This window comes from Vicugna pacos, chromosome 10, assembly GCF_048564905.1.
Source record: "Vicugna pacos chromosome 10, VicPac4, whole genome shotgun sequence".
NCBI lineage: Eukaryota > Metazoa > Chordata > Mammalia > Artiodactyla > Camelidae > Vicugna > Vicugna pacos.
In genome coordinates, this window is record NC_132996.1 from 28,916,167 (window position 1) to 28,932,385 (window position 16,219).

The 16,219-nt window shown below is 39.6% G+C and overlaps 1 protein-coding gene and 1 long non-coding RNA gene across 2 annotated transcripts in view; both read left to right on the forward strand.

Annotated features, from left to right (window-relative positions):
* Nucleotides 1-16,219, forward strand: part of LOC140698694 (uncharacterized) — an 88,327-nt gene that overhangs the window by 4,386 nt on the left and 67,722 nt on the right. The window lies entirely within an intron of this gene.
* LOC102541962 (olfactory receptor 51G2-like) lies at nt 6,621-7,622 on the forward strand. Its single transcript, XM_006203569.1, has one exon. It carries the CDS (start codon nt 6,621-6,623, stop codon nt 7,620-7,622), a length of 1,002 nt encoding a protein of 333 aa, XP_006203631.1.

A 16,219-nucleotide genomic window follows, 5' to 3' on the forward strand; every position in this document is an offset into this window, starting at 1 on the left:
GGCTTAGTGTTTATATACCATCTCGTTTACACCTCTCTGGATAGTCTTATCATCTTAATTGGATGCTGATGCATTTAGAGTCTTAGGTACCTGGCACAGGGTACCTAGTTTAAAAGTAAGAAGTTTAATAAAGTTCTGCTTGATTCCATATAGAATGATCTTAATGATAATCCAGGCAAGCTATTCACTTTTATATATTTAAGGCCAAACTTTCCTTGAAATCTCAACTCATACACTACCCTCTTTTAAATAAAGCCTTCTCTACTTCTCCTTGTCTAGTAAGTAGAAAATAATATACCAGTTTAGTTTCTACACATGCTTTGCTGTCTTTTAGAGGCATAAGCTACTACAGAATAGGATTAGTGCCTAATTAGGCCCTGGGTAAAGCACAGTGAATAAGGCAACCCCAATTCTGTGAATCATTTCAAAGGCTATTGGCTAATGTAGATTTTAAAATGAATAGATTGTGGAGCAGTCTCTCATAAGCAGATAGAATTGCTCTTAAGTTTCACCCATCTACTTCCACTTACCTTTTCCTCTCCCATCCCTGGTTTGAGACAAGACCTTGCATTAGCCACATTTATTACTTTTAAGGCAGAGAGAGCAATCTAGAATTAGGTACTAGAAAAGCTAAAGAACATCAGAGTGATGTCAGTATTTCAACAAAACAGTTAAGAACCTGTTAAAAAGCAACATTTACCTTTAGAAACTGAAACACGAGAAGAAACTGCAAATTTTCTAGAATTTCAGAGAATGAAGAAAGGGTGTGTGGTAGCTATGGGAGGATTTATATTGGGGTGCAGTCCATGGAGGACAGGGATTGGTCTCCTGGTTGGAAGAACCACCTGGAAGACCTCAGGAACTGCTAATGGCCTCAAGCAGATAGAACCTGGAAATATCCTGTTCTCTAATCTGCAGGACACACTGGGATCTGGGGTGGAATAAAGAGGAGTTGTGGAATCCTGCAGTGTAGCCTGTCACCTCTCCTTGATGGAGAGGAAGGAAGGGGGAATGGTTGGAGTAAGTGAATTAAGAGCTCTGAACTTCTACAAAATAACTGACCAATAGTCTTCAAGACTCTCAAAGTCATGAAAACCAAGGAAAAATTGAGAAACCATCACAGGCCAGAAGAGACTAAGGAGAAATGATAACTAATTGCAATATGGAAACTGTTGGATCCTGGAACAGAAAGAAGGTACTAGTGGAAAAACAGGTGAAGTCCAAGTAAAATCTGAACTTCAGTTCACAGTAATGTACCAATAGTAAGTAATGTCCCTTAGTTTTGACAAACGTACCATGTTTATGTATTGTGTTAACATAAACTGGGTGAAGGAGATACAGAAACTCTTTACCCTCTCGTTGTGACTTTTCTGTAAAAAGTTCTAAATCTATCCCATGATAAAAAGTTTATTTTAAAAACTCCAAGCTCTATGAGTGGTGAAGGAGGTGGCATGTTGACAGTCAATGCAGAGGAGTCCAGGCAGATTACTGAAGGCCGTTCCCAATTTCCTATTGGAAAGGAAAGGGAGCATGTATGGCGCTTATATGATGTGCCAAGCTCCTTTCTGAGTGCCTAACTATTCTAACATCATTCTAACAATGATCCCATAAAATAACCACTATTCCCTGTTTACAGGTGAAGCATGAAAAGCTCAAGGAGTTAGTCATTTGCTCATTATCACAAAGTTGATGAATGAGAGATCCAGAAATAGATCACAACCTTTCAACTACATCACGCTTGATGTTTGATCTCTGAGGATATTAACAGATGAGAGGTATTGCTTCATCATTATAGCTTTATTTTCAGCCACCTCCATTGCCTAGGTACAGGCGTAAAGTTAGATAGAAAACTTTTCTCCTCTCTAACATGCTCTCCATGTTTAAAGCACATCTTTTTTGGTTACAGGCCTGATTTCTCATTCTCTCTAGAAATGGAAATTCCTCACAGCCTCTGTTGCCGCAGAAGGACAGAGTGTGTGTCGGTCTCTAACCATCCTTTCAGTCCCCACCTACCTCCATCTGTTACAGGCTCTTCAAGGGGCTGGCTCTTTGGGAAAGAGCAGGTGCACCTTAGTCTCCTTCTGTTGCCCCCTAGGAAAAATCACCAGCATGTACTGCTTGATACTTCCTTTCAAGTCCCCCAGGGGCCTGGCCCAGCACTCAGGGGGTTCAGGAATTTCAACTATGAAAATCTCTTGGATTTGCACTCAGATCCCAGCAGACCTGTTATTTCCCTACCTCCACCAGGACGATTATAAAGCACTGGTCTTTATTGACACCACAAAAAAATGCTTCTCACAAACAGAGGTTCAGATGAGAGGAGACACCAGCTCTGGAGCGATGGTGAGTGCTGGGACTGGGGTGTCAAAGCCAGCACCTCAGGTGAGGAGATTGAGCCCAAGGCCTTACACACTGCCCTCCCTCAGCGTGTCTGCCTCTGGGCAGCACCAAACCGCCTCTGCTTAGGATTGGGAATTACCCTCCAGGTCTTCCCATAACCTGAGAGGTGAGAGTTCCCTCAAGGCTTTTGGTGATCCTCCCTCTTATGACGTGAGGGGCTTGGGTGAGCATCTGTAATGAGTTCCTGTTACATCAATGTCTTTTTTGAGCTTGACTGTTCCTTGCTGAGAAACATGTTCACCTCATGATAAAAGGAAGCACTGTTCCTTCTCAGTCCTCAACCAATGAGCAAAGCCAGCAAAACAAGCTCCAGATGATTCCCCAGGTTCACCGGCAGGGGCTGCTCCTTGCACAGGCTGCAACTAGCAAGTTTCCTGCATCCCACTGTGGGGCTTCTGGTTATGGAGCAAAGATAGTCATAGAGGAGAGACTCTGCCTCAACCTGGAGTCCAGTGGCGTGACCAAACCTCCCCCTAGATAGCATCTTTGGACTAGTTGGAGCAGGCTTGGGGGGGGGTCATGTTCTGTCTCATCCTTAGCTTACTCAAGATGAGAAGGCTGGCAGCTATGTAACAGCTGGTCAGAGTTAGCATTTGTTAAGGTATTGTGATTTATTTATTCTTATTGAAGTATAGTCTGTTTACAATGTGTTAATTTCTGGTGTACAGCATAGTGATTCAGTTATATATATATACATACATATTCCTTTTCATATTGTTTTTCATTATAAGCTATTACAAGATATTGAATATAGTTCCCCTGATGACCTCACTTAACCTCACCACAACTCATTTTCTCTCTTACCGGTGAGAACATTAGGTCATAGAGGGGTTAAGAAATTTGCCCTTGGTCAGTTAATCAGTAGTAAAACCAGGATTTTAACCCAGGCAGTCTGGGTTTAGAGCACATACTTTTGTGCTGCCTACCCTACGTAAGATACATGTAAGAGGCCGACGTATCCCAACCTCTGAAATACTAATATGAGGAGACACATGATTTTAATAGAACATACACTGTGCATGCTATTTAAGACATTCAAGAAAGTTAAAGAGATATCACATTTGCAGATATCTCAGACCTCGTTAGCAGATTTCTCTGTGTTAACCCTGGAGGGAAAATCAAAGAAGGCTGAGTTACAATGTATTCACAGGTCCTGGTGATTTACACAAACAAGCCTCTAAACCAGGTTGATACTGTCTACCTACCTAACCTACCTACCTACCTATCATTTTAAATTAAATATTATTCAATACTGGAGATATTCCAGACCCTGGAATCTCTTCCTTAAATAACCAGGCTTCACTAGTTAAATCTAATCAATGATTTTGGTTGCCAACTTTTGAAATGAGGCAACACTTCAATGGTTAGATTTGAAGGGCATCTACTGTATAAAAACATTTAAAGAGATTAAGTGCAGGAAAGAATTTTTAAAAGACAGATGGGATCAGGTTTATTTAATAATCATTATTTTTTCCTATATGGATCTTAAATCTATAAGCAAACTAAAGCCTTTTAATGAACTCCAATTTTATTCCTTTACTCAGACTTCAGTTTCATTGACAGCTTTCAGGATTTAAGTCTTGTACTAAAGCAGTGGCCTCTGAGCATCTCTTAGTTTGTATGCAGTGTGGGGAGGTCATCTCTCCACACATCCCTTGTTTATCCCTAGGACATAATAAAGCTTCAAACTGCTAGAAAGGAGGAGGATGTGGGGGGGGCTGAGTTGTTTTTGGGGGGCTAGAGACCCTGCAGACAGGTTGCGACTGCCCAGTTACAGGAGCCTGGCCTAGATAGGTTTATGCTAAGCTTATTTCTGAGCAAAGCGTTATTAGAGCTAATCTTGGTTAAAGCACAGCAGCATCACGGGCTTGGGGAAAACTTGGGTCCCCAGCTCCTGATGGTCTTTACCAAGCTAGGGCTGCAGTATCAGGGCCTATTTTTCTGTAACCTCCGTTTTGGCCCCAGGACTGGGGCTTCTTCAGTCCCAGGATTCAGCTGGCAAATCCAGAGGCTTAAAGCCTTACATCCCCTTGGGCACTGGTTGCCATGGAAACCTTCTTCATCATTACAAACCAATGGGTGGACTCGCACACGCTCATACTGGAACACATAAGCACGTTCCTTTAGGGTATTCCTGCCTTACGTGAACTTCCGTTGCTATAAGCCTTTCCTGGCACAGTACTTGACACATAATGGAAAGTCAATTTAGGAAGAGAGTGGTTGTAAAACATAAATCAAACCATCTATTCATTCCTTTAATACAGAGATGTAGAGTTGAATGAAGGAAGACAGATACAAGAGTATATACTGCATGATTCTTACAGGCAAAATTAATCTGTGGTATTAGAAGTGAGAATAGTGGTTGTCATTGAGAGGATGGAGTAACTGGAAGGGATCATAAGGGGTTTCTTGGAGGGGCTGACGATATGCTGTTTCTTGAGCTGGGTGCTTGTTACATGGGTGTGTTCCCTTTGAGGAAATTCACCAAGCTGTTCTTTGTGTATTTTATGTTTCAACAAAAAAGATACTTTAAGAATGAACATATATGGTAAATTTGGTGACTAGAAAGATGTCTTATAAGTAGCATTTATAATGTTTAGGGGAGAGGTGACCAAGTAGGCTACAGACGGAGGATGAACAAGGTCCTTCCTCTTCGGGACCCAGTGTAAAGCCCTACCTTAGACTTGGGTATGCAGCGTCAGGCACCAGTGAGGATCATTAAACAAAGTTATGATAGGAGACGACTTCCCCAAAAAGATCTGATCACTGGATTTCTTTTCTATGCTTGCACTTATTTAAATGTGCATACTTGCCTTTTCTTAAGTATTCTGATCATGATTCTAATGGAAATTTGGAAAGTGAATCAGAGTACAGAAAGACTGAAGAAAGTGGGATAGTTAGGAGGCTGTTATAGTATCTGGGGAGATGATGGTGATTTTGGCTAGATTATTTTCACTGGGATCTGAAAGGAGGGGAATTGGGAAATACATTACAGAGTGAAAAGAGATACTGTTTTTTTTTTTTCTGGAGATTTTATGGATAATAGGAAAGGGAGGAAGGCCCAACAGATATTGGAGGGTGAGCTGTGAGGGGGGGAGAGGAAATTATAGTTTGTGGTTCTGCAGGACCTTCAATTCACAATGCAATGTGAAGATACTTAATAGACAAATGGAGATGCACTCCTGTTGCAGAGGAAAGAAGTTGGGGAGGCGGTGTAGCCCAGAAGTATTATGTGAAGTAATGGGAATAGATGAGGGCACACAGGACACTCTGCGTCCTTGTTCATGCTTCTCTGCCTGACCCTTCAGGTGGTACCCCTCAAGACCTGTCAGCTTCACCCTTCTGCCTCCAACTCTGGTCCTGTCATAACAGATTTTGTGGTAAGAGGGCTGGAGGAAAAAGATATTTAAGAGGAGAGTGCCTTCTGATGAAGTCTGTGGCCACAGGACTGTCTCAAAGGCAGGGTCAGAAGTAAATGTGCAAGTTTTAAGCATCCAGTGAGGTGGAGGTGGAGGTGGAGGTGGGGTAGGTAGAGGAGTTTAATAAAAGTGAGTCATCTGAGTTCCCATCTGGTTTACCAGATTTAACTTTAAAGAACTCCTGAATACTTCCTGTAGACCAACCCGCCTTCACAGGAGAGAAATTTGTCACCATTGAGCCCATTGGAAAGAACCTTGGGCCCCAAAGGCTTTTGCAGAATAGAAATACAAAAAATGTTTCCATAACAGCACCAGAGGTAAAAACAGCCAGCCTTCTCAGAGGATAGTTTTGAATATACGTCATTTGTTTGAATATGTCCCTTTCAGTGTATTTGTTAACAGATGTGTGATTGTGGAAAACCTGCCTCTAAGAATATATAGAAATGGAGTCTAAACTGGAGTCATCCTAAATTTCAACAATTATTCTCCTTTCTTCATTATGTAGTCTGAGAGAGCATTTTGGAGATAGGCTTTTGAGTATAGCTTAAGTAAATAAGGAGGTTGTTTAGGGCAGAGAGAAGATAGATACTGAGTGGCTAAAGCAATAAGCAGAGATTAGTTCATAAAATTTTTTCAACATCACTTTATTTGAGGAGAAGATTGAATCATCCAGGGAGTGGAGGGGAATGGAGCTCCTCAGAAGAATGAGGTTTCTCTCATGGCCTGAGAAAGGAAAATGGGGCAGCTCTTCCTTCCAGCCCTTAGTGCTTAGTAGAGACTTTATAAGTGGTGATCAAATGAATGAATGCCTCTTACTTACAGGGTGGACAACTCCCTCCTGGAATCTCTGTGTTCTCCTGCAACACCAGCACTTCTGGTCATTCCACCTTCCTCCTCACTGGCTTTCCAGGCCTGGAAGCTTCTCACCACTGGGTGTCCATTCCCATCAACCTTGTCTGTGTGGTTTCCATCCTGGGTAACAGCATCATTCTCTTCCTGATCCGCACAGATCCAGCCTTACACGAACCTATGTACATCTTCCTGTCCATGTTGGCAGCCTCAGACCTGGGCCTCTGTGCCTCCACCTTCCCCACCATGGTGCAGCTCTTCTGGCTGGGTGTTCGTGAGCTGCCCTTGGATCTCTGTGCAACACAGATATTCTTCATCCACACCTTCACCTATGTGGAATCTGGTGTGCTGCTGGCCATGGCCTTTGATCGCTTTGTTGCTATCCGGGACCCTCTGCACTATGCCTCAATGCTTACCCATTCAGCCATGGCCAAAGTCGGGGCTACCATCATGGTGAGGGCTGTCCTGCTGAATCTCCCGGGACCCCTCCTCCTGCGGCGTCTGCTCTTTCCCCAGATCAGTGTACTCTCTCACTGCTACTGCCTGCACTGTGACCTTGTGGGACTGGCCTGCTCAGACACTCAGGTCAACAGCCTGGTGGGCCTGGTCTCCATCCTCCTCTCATTGGGCTTTGATTCCTCCCTCATCATGCTCTCCTATGTCTTGATCCTACGGACTGTGCTGAGCATTGCATCACCTGGGGAACGACTAAAGGCACTCAATACATGTATCTCACACCTCTGCATTGTTCTCATCTTTTATTTGCCCAAACTGGGGCTGTCTGTGTTGCACCGAGTAGAGAAGGACAGCTACCCTGCTCTGGCAGTGCTCATGGCCAACCTGCACTTCTTGGTTCCACCCTTCATGAACCCCATTGTCTACTGCATCAAGTCTAAGCAGATCCGCCAGGGCCTCCTAAAGCGCTTGCAGCAGAAAAGGGTTGATGTCTCGTAGAACAGCAGGACCCGTGGCACACAGCCCTTGTGGGTCAACCTGGGTCTTGGGGTAGGGGAAGACTAGTGGTGAGAGTTAATTTTCGAGGTTTCTGAATGGTTCAGATCTTACTGTTGAGCCTTTTGTGGGGCACTATCAGCTTCTATAATCATAGTTTTGGGGGACTGAGACCAGTGGAAAGCATAGTGAAGTATCACCTTGCTAATCCTCCCATAGCTCCAATCAGAGCTGAACTATTTCAGATTCAGATATACTGCAGTGTCTCCTTGCCTAGGGGACTTAACCACACTGACTGGGAAGATGTGTGTGCATACCTATTTGTGCAGACACTTCTTTCCTTTCCCCACTGGGTTTCCCACCCCTCATTATTTCATTTGAAGGAAGAACTATATTCCTATTATATTATGTATAATAAGAATATTGTGTATAAGTAAGCTACAATCACCTTAATACTGGCACTCTTTTCCCCCATTTAATATAAACCAGCTCATACACCAAGAAGTACAAAAAGTGAGTGGTTGGTGGGAAACACCTAGGACAACACTGTATATGCTGAATTTCTCTAGCACTTATTTGTACCTTAGGGCGTGGTCATTTTCTTGTGGTTCTCTTCATGTGTGTCTCTGCTTTGAGCTAGAGAGAAAGCTTGGCACTGCCAAGCCCAGGAAAGCTGCTCGCTGACTGTTCAGATTTTCTTATGATTAAGTATTTGAAATTATGATTGGATCAACTTTCTTAGCCTGCACTAGAGCCGCATGAGGGAAAAACCCACACTTCCACACTTGGTGCTAGGTTCCATGATTTTATCTTTTAAGAAAGCATTTCACCCAAGATTTACTAAGTTTCTACATCTTTAAAACGGCCAACTCTATCAACTATGATTTGTAAAGATGTAAATATTAATTTTCACAGTTATTCCAATGTCAGTACATAGTAACTGCTGACGGGTGAGCCGTTCCCATGCATGAGACAATGAAATAAATTTCTGCAGCATTAACAGCTCGGATTTTTCAGGTCTTTATTTTTTTCCTTTCTCCTTTGGGATGCTTCTTTTTATTGATTCATTTAAAGAAAAACACTTTATTGAGGTATAATTGACATATAAAAAGCTGTGCATATTTAATGTATACATCTTGATGAGCTTGGAAATAAGAGATCATCTGTACAGCATAGGGCCTGTAGTTAACAATACCGTATTGTATCTTAAATTTTTTCTAAGAGGGTAGATCTTACGTTAAGTGTTCTTATCAAAGAGAAAAATAATAATAAATAAAAAATGTAAGAGGAAAACTTTTGGAGGTAATGGATATGTTTATGGCCTAGATTGGGGTGATGGTTTCACAGATCCCTTAATTTTATTGGTGTCATCTACCTGATATTTTTGAGATGTGAACCCGATCAATCTGAGCACTTCTATCACAGGAGGCTGGGCAGGTTTGCAGCAATGCCCACTTTAGACATTTGCCTTTATTTATTTATTTTTATTGAAGTATAGTTGATTCACAATGTTGTGTTAGTTTCTGGTGTACAGCAAAGTGATTCAGGGCTATGTGTATGTGTGTGTGTGTGTGTGTGTGTGTGTGTGTGTGTGTGTATCATTTAGGATCTCTGTTGCCTTATTGATTTTCTGCCTGGAAGATCTTTCCATTGATGTTAGTGAGGTGCTAAAAATCTAGTATTATTGGATTTCCATCAGTTTCTCCCTTTATGTCTGTTAGTATTTGTTTTATGTGTATAGGGGCTCCTGTGTTGGGTGCATATGTGTTAACGAGTGTAGAACCTTCTTGTATTGATCCTCTTATCATTATATAGTGTCCTTTGTCTTTCTTTATGGCCTTTGTTTTAAAGCCTATTTTGTCTAATATAAGTATTGCTGCCCCTGCTTTCTTGTCACTTCCATGTATGTACTGGCTTATTTAAGTGATTTCCTTTCCAATTGTGATTTTCTCTTTCCTATGGATACTTGCTTCTTTTTTGTTTAGAGAAGACCTGTCAATAGTTCTTTTAGTATAGCTTTAGTGTTGCTGTATTCTTTTAGTTTTTACTTGTCTGAGAAATGTTTTACCTCTCCTTCTATTCTAAGTGATAATCTTTCTGGGTAGAGTATCTGTAGGTTACAGATTTTTCCCTTTCAGGACTTTGAATATATTTGCCACTCTCATCTGGCCTTCAATGTTTATGTAGAGAAATCAGCTGAGAGCCTTATGGAGAGTCCCTTGTGACTAACTCATTGTTTTTCTCTTGCTGCCTTTAGAACCCTCTCTTTATCTTTAAATTTTGTCATTTTAATATGTATTGGTGTAGGTCTGTTTGGATTCATCTTGTTTGGGACCCTCTATGCTTTCTGTACCTGGATATCTGATTCCTTCATTAGGCTTGGGAAGTTTTCCACCAAAATTTCTTCAAATATATTTTAAATACCCTTTTCTCTTTCTTCTCCTTCTGGGTTTCCTATTAAGGATAAATTGGCTCACTTTATATTATCCCATGGTCTCATATTATGCTTTTATTTGTTTATTTTTATTTCTCTTTCTGTCTGCTGTTCTGATTTTCTGTCTTCAAGATCACTTGTTCATTCTGCATTATTTAGTTTGCTGTTTATTGCCTTTAGCTTGGCTTTTGTCTCAGTATATGAGTTTTCTAATTTTAATTGGCTCCTCTTTATAGTTTCTAGTTCATTGTTACGGTGATCTGTGTTTCTATGGATAGCTTTTCTTAATTCCTTCAGTTTTTAAATTAACTCCTTTTTGAACTCAGGATCTGGTAGACTGGAGTGGTCTGTTTCATTGTTTATTCTTTCAGCAGATTCCTCTTATTCTTTTAATTGGCAGTGCTTCCTCTGCTTCATTTTGCTTATGTTTATCTGACTCTATGAGTTTAGGAGAAACAGTTATCTACTGTGGTCTTGAAGGGCAGCATTACTATGCAGCCTGCATGCATCTAATATTTTTATTGTAAGGGCTGTTTTTAGTATGGATGCCTGTCACATCTTCCCTCAGTGTGTGCTGGCCATTATCTCCTTGAAAGGAGGTGATTGGTATTGTGGTGACAAAACCCTGCTCTGGATGTTAAGAGGGGCCTCCTCTTTGCTCTGTGGTTGTTACCTACCTGTTAGAAGTAGGGTCTGCTACCCAGTTGTTGGAATAGAAGCCCCCATATCCATTTCTGAGCTGTGCTGTGAGGTCGGCAGGACTGGAACACTTCTGCTGGAATGGCAGCCACTAAGTACTCTTCTGCAGGAGCTGTCCACTGGGAGATGTACTCTGTGGTGTTGCCTGTCACTTGTTTTGCAAGCTCAGAAAGTACACTTTTGTTCACACTGCCCTTGGCCCTGCCTCAGCTGTGGGAAGGCAGGCAATCATCCTGGATATCTTTCACGTGCTGTAATCATCAAAGCCACCATCACAAATCTGCAGACAGATCCACCAAAGTCAGGCACTGGGACTCCCAGTAGTCATGCACCTGGGAGCTAAGGAACCAGTGCAGACTCCAGCCCCACTTCTGTATGTGATCACCCACAAAGCCTGTAGCTGCTAATGTTGGACTCGCTCCAGCCATGCGAGTAACTGATTTGCTCAGATGTCCCACATGCAGTGGTGTAAATTTGCCATAGTGGGGACATGGCTCAGATTTCAATACTGCTTCCAAAGTTCAGTGGCCCCCAGTTTCAGTTTGGACTTCAGCTCTGCCTCTGCATGTGGGCAATCTGCTGGTGCTTGCAGGCTCCCAGCACTCAGAGGTAGAGCTGTGCCCTCTGTAAGCATGGGGAGAATGAAGCTGCTATGGTGGGTCTCTCCACCATGTATGCACTAACAGTGGGACTTCTGTCCTGGTCCTGGGCTCTGTCTTGAGCACGTTCACAGTTGTGGCCCAGACCATGCTTCGACCCCTTGGGACTGTCTGTAGCCAATCCCAGTTCTCTCCTAAGGTTCCTCTGCTAAAGCTAGAGTTTCAGCACTCAGTTCCCTGTGCACACCAGCAGACATGCGTCTTGGGCTGGGCAGTACAGGGAAGTGGCCAGCATTGTCTATGCTGGTCTCTCTCTATTTTGCCTGCTGCAACCCTCCACTGTTGCTGCACTCTCCTCTGAGCCTCTGAATCTCCCTGTCTATCCTGGCTAATCTCCTAGCCAGTGAAGGGGGTTCCCAGGGTTAGGGAACTTTTCCTCTTTCACACTCCCTCCCAGAGGAACAGGTCCTGTCCTGATTTCTTTATTTTTCTTTTGTCCTATTCAGTTATCTGCTGATCTTTCTTGCAGCTTTGGTTGTATAAGATCTTCTGCCAGGGTTCAGTAGATATTCTGTGAGAATTGTCCCACATTAGGTGTATTTTTGATGTATTTATGGGAGAAGGTGAGCTGCCACATTGGTCTCCCTCCCCTATGTGTATTTTTGTGTCATCAGTTTCTTATCTCTCTCTCTCTTTCTCTCTTTTTCTTTCACTGTCTTTTCCTCTTCTGACCTTGTATCCTGGTGTGACTTGGGCTCTGTATGCCAATCATATGACTTCGGAAACTACCGTTGTTTCTTGGAAAAACTCAGTGGATGTTGTCCTGATCCGCTTCAAAAGGACATTATTCTAGTTCCAGCCACCAAGACATCTAGTATCTGTCTTTTGATTCTTGAGATGACCAGGCAGTAATCTTACAGCCCCTCCTTTCTTCAAAACATTTATTAGAAGCAGTAACCTTTTTAAGCCCATCTAATCACTCATTTAAATAAGACACAATGTTAGCCCCTGGCATATTGGTGTTACAAAACAGAGAAAAGTAGTGTAGTAAGAAAAGTCTTGGACTCCTAATCCTGCTGAGAGGATGCTTAAATAGTGGGTGTCAGAATGGATAAAGGGACAGAGGGGGCCAGAAAGCTGACCCTCAGGTGAGGGAGACTGGTAGATCTGAGAAGAAGATGCGACAGTCGAGCTGTGCATGTTCTGATGGATCAGCTGGACAGGGATGAAAGCAGAGAGTGCAATGATCCTGGCCACCAGGTGTAATTCTTCCTGTATTATAAGGTCAAGGAGACTGCAACTAAGAATGTCACTGAACTGTATCTTTATTTAGAGTAGTGTCCCTGTGTTCAGCAATTTCCTTCATTCCTGGTATTAGGAAGACAGAATTTGATACTTAAAATAAACCAAGTTGGGAGAAATTGGTAACATTTTAGTCTCTGATTAAAACCCCAGAAAGGCTAAGGGCAAGTACATCCAAGTACTAAGGGCTATCTATGCTCTTGGACTAAGAGTAAAAATGAAATAGATTAGTTTTAACAGAGCCTGAAGTTAAACGTTATAGGATCAAGATCATTGACCTATTAATAAGTTAACTATACCTGCTAACAAAAATTAAATGCTGCCCAAAGAAAGATAATAGGATCCAGAGACTTTTCAATATGTCATTTACCAATGTCCAGTATACATTGGAAAATTACTAAACATATGAAAAAAGCATAATCCAGAGAAAAAAGTCAACAGAAAGAGACTTTTGATAACCCACATTTTGTAAATAGCAGACAAATATTTTAATGTGACTATAAAAATAGTATAAAATCTATGAGAAAAGATGCATAAATGGGTGATGATATGAGGATTTCAGGAGAAATTTAGAAGCTGTATAAAAGAGTCAAATAAAAGTTCTAAATCTGAAAATATAATATCTGAAGTAAAAAAAAATCATAGTTGGGAGTGAAATCAGACTGGACAATGAAAAAGAAAGGGTCAGTGAACCTGAAGACAAATCAGTAGAAAGTATCCAATATTTTAGTAATCAGTTAATAGAAACACAGAGAGAAACGAATTAAAATAAGTGGATAAAGAAATCTTTATCAAGTAGTCTGACATATATGTGATTGAAGTCCCAGTAGGAGTAGAAAGATAATGGGGCAGAAAAATACTTGCTGAACTAACTGAAAACATTTTTCAAAATTTAATTACAAAGTTAACCCATAGACTTAGAAAATTCAGTGAGCCCCAAGCAAACTGAATACAAAGAAAATTACACATTGACATATCAAAGTCAAACTGATGAAAACCAAAGAAAAGAAAAAAAGTAACTAACATACGTTGAAAAAGGTACATTACAAATACGTGAACAATGAAAAGAATGACGACTGACTTGCATTAAAAAATGAGGCCAAAACCCAAAGGAACAACATATTTAAAGTGCTAAAAGGAGAAATAAACCTGTCAATCTAGAATTTTAAAGCTAGCAAAAACTTGTCAAAAATGAAATTAAAATAAGGATATTTTCAGGTAAAAGCTGAGAGAATTTCTTTCCAACAAACCTATACTAGAATGCTAAAGGAAGTTCTTAATGCTGAATAGTAATACTGTACAGAAATTTGGATCTGTAGGAAGAAGAGACGAGCACTGTAAGCAGTAAACATATGCATAAAATAATAGACTATTTTTCTCTTATTAAATTCTTTAAAGTAGTTTAAAAATTTTGAAGTTTATAATGTATATGAACTATATGTAAATATATGTGTATATTTTATGTAAAACATGTAAGAATAGCACAAAGGACAGAGTAAATAGACTTGAACTGTTATAATATTTTTAAACTTTACATAATGTGGTATAACATTAATTCAAGGAAGATTGTCATAAGTTTGGGGTATATAGGATAAACCCCAGAGCTTCCTATACAAATATAAAGTTTAGCTAAAGTCAAATAGAGGGGTTAGAATGGCATTTCAGTATCTTTTCAAGTAACCTCAAAAATGCAATTCAGGAGGAATAAAGAACAAAGGAGGAAAACACAAAATAAATAGGTAGACTTAAACCCAAGCATATTTATAACATTAAATGTAAATGGACTAAATGCTCCAACTGACTGTCAGAATTTGTCAGGCTAGATACTTAAGCAAGGCCCAATTCTTTGCTGTCTGCAAACAATTAACTATAAATAAAGCCTGAGACAGTTTAAATGCTAAAGGATGGAATGTTAAATGATGTCCTATGCTGTTTAAGTAGACTAAAGTCGATTGTAGCTATAATAATGTCAGACAAAATTGACTTAAAAAGCACAATGTTGTCCAGAATGAAAAGGACCATTTATAATGCTAAAAGTGTCAATTTATCAAAAATATATAAAAATTCTAAATGTGTATGCATTTAATAACAGAACTTCAAAATACACAAAGAAAAAACTGATAGAACTAAAAGGAAAAGTAGACAAATCCACAATTGTAGTTAGATTTTAGTAGTTCTGTCAGTAAGTGATAAAAGAGCCAGATTTGAAAAACTGGTAAAGATAAATTTGAACACCATTAATCAACATGATCTAACTGATAATCATAAAATAATATACTCCCCAAAGTACAGAAACATTGATTAGAGGTACACATGGAATATTTACCAAGATAGACCATATTAGGGCCATAAAACAAGTCTGAGTACATTTTGAAAGACTGAAATTAAAAATGTATGATTCCAGCTATAGTGGAATTAAATTAGAAATTAATAGTAATAATATATATAGAAAATTCTCAAACAGTTGAAAAATCAAACAACAAACTTAAAGTAACCCATGAGTTGGAAAAAATCATAAGGGAAATTAGACAGTCATACAAAATATTTTAGCACAACATATCAAAATTTGTGGGATCCAGCTAAAGCAATGCATAGAGAGAAGTTTATAAGGTGACTTAAGCTGCCACCTTAAGAAGCTAGAAATAGAAGAGTAAAGAAAACCAAAGTAAACAGAAGAATGGAAATAAAAAAGCAGAATCAATAAAAGAAAAAAACAAACAATAGAGAAAAATCAACAAAGCTACAATTTGGCTCTAAAAATTAGTAAGATTGATTCCTCTTTCTCCTCCACCAGCATGACAGAATGGGACAAACACACACAGATAACCCATATCAGAAATAAAAGCGGTGACAAGTCCTATAGAATTAAAAGAATAATATGGGGAGGTTATAAACAATTTTATACATATGTCAGTATATTATCTTGACAATTATATAATTTTGGCAATTTAGAGGAAATAGAAAGCTTGTGAAAATACAAAATCTAAATAAACATATTCATTAAAAACTGAATGTGAAATACAAAAATGAAAGAAACTTCAGCCCCAGATTTTTCCTGTGGAATTCAATTAAATATTTAAGAAACAAATAAAATAAATATACATAAACATTTTCAAAAAACAGAGCAGTAGAGAATACTTTCCAATATATTTTATGAGGCAAGCAAAATCCTGATATAAAAACCTGATAAGGAAATTACAAGGAAGAAAACTATAAAATAAATGTCTTTCATGAACATTGACATAATTATTCTTATCAAAATATTAGCAAGTTGAATCCAGCAATGTATAAATATGATATTACATCATGACCAAGTAGGGTTTATTTCAGGAATACAAGGTAGTTTAACATTTGAAAACGTCAATAGAGTATACCCCATTAACAGAATAAAGGAGAAAAAATATATGGTTGCCTAATTATATGAAGTAAAGTGATTTGAACAAATTCAATACCATCTGGATAAAAACTTTCAACAATTGGTAAAGGTTACTATGAAAAACCTATAGTTAACATCATACTTAATGATGAAAGATTGAATGCTTTTCTTGTAAGATCAGAAACAAGCC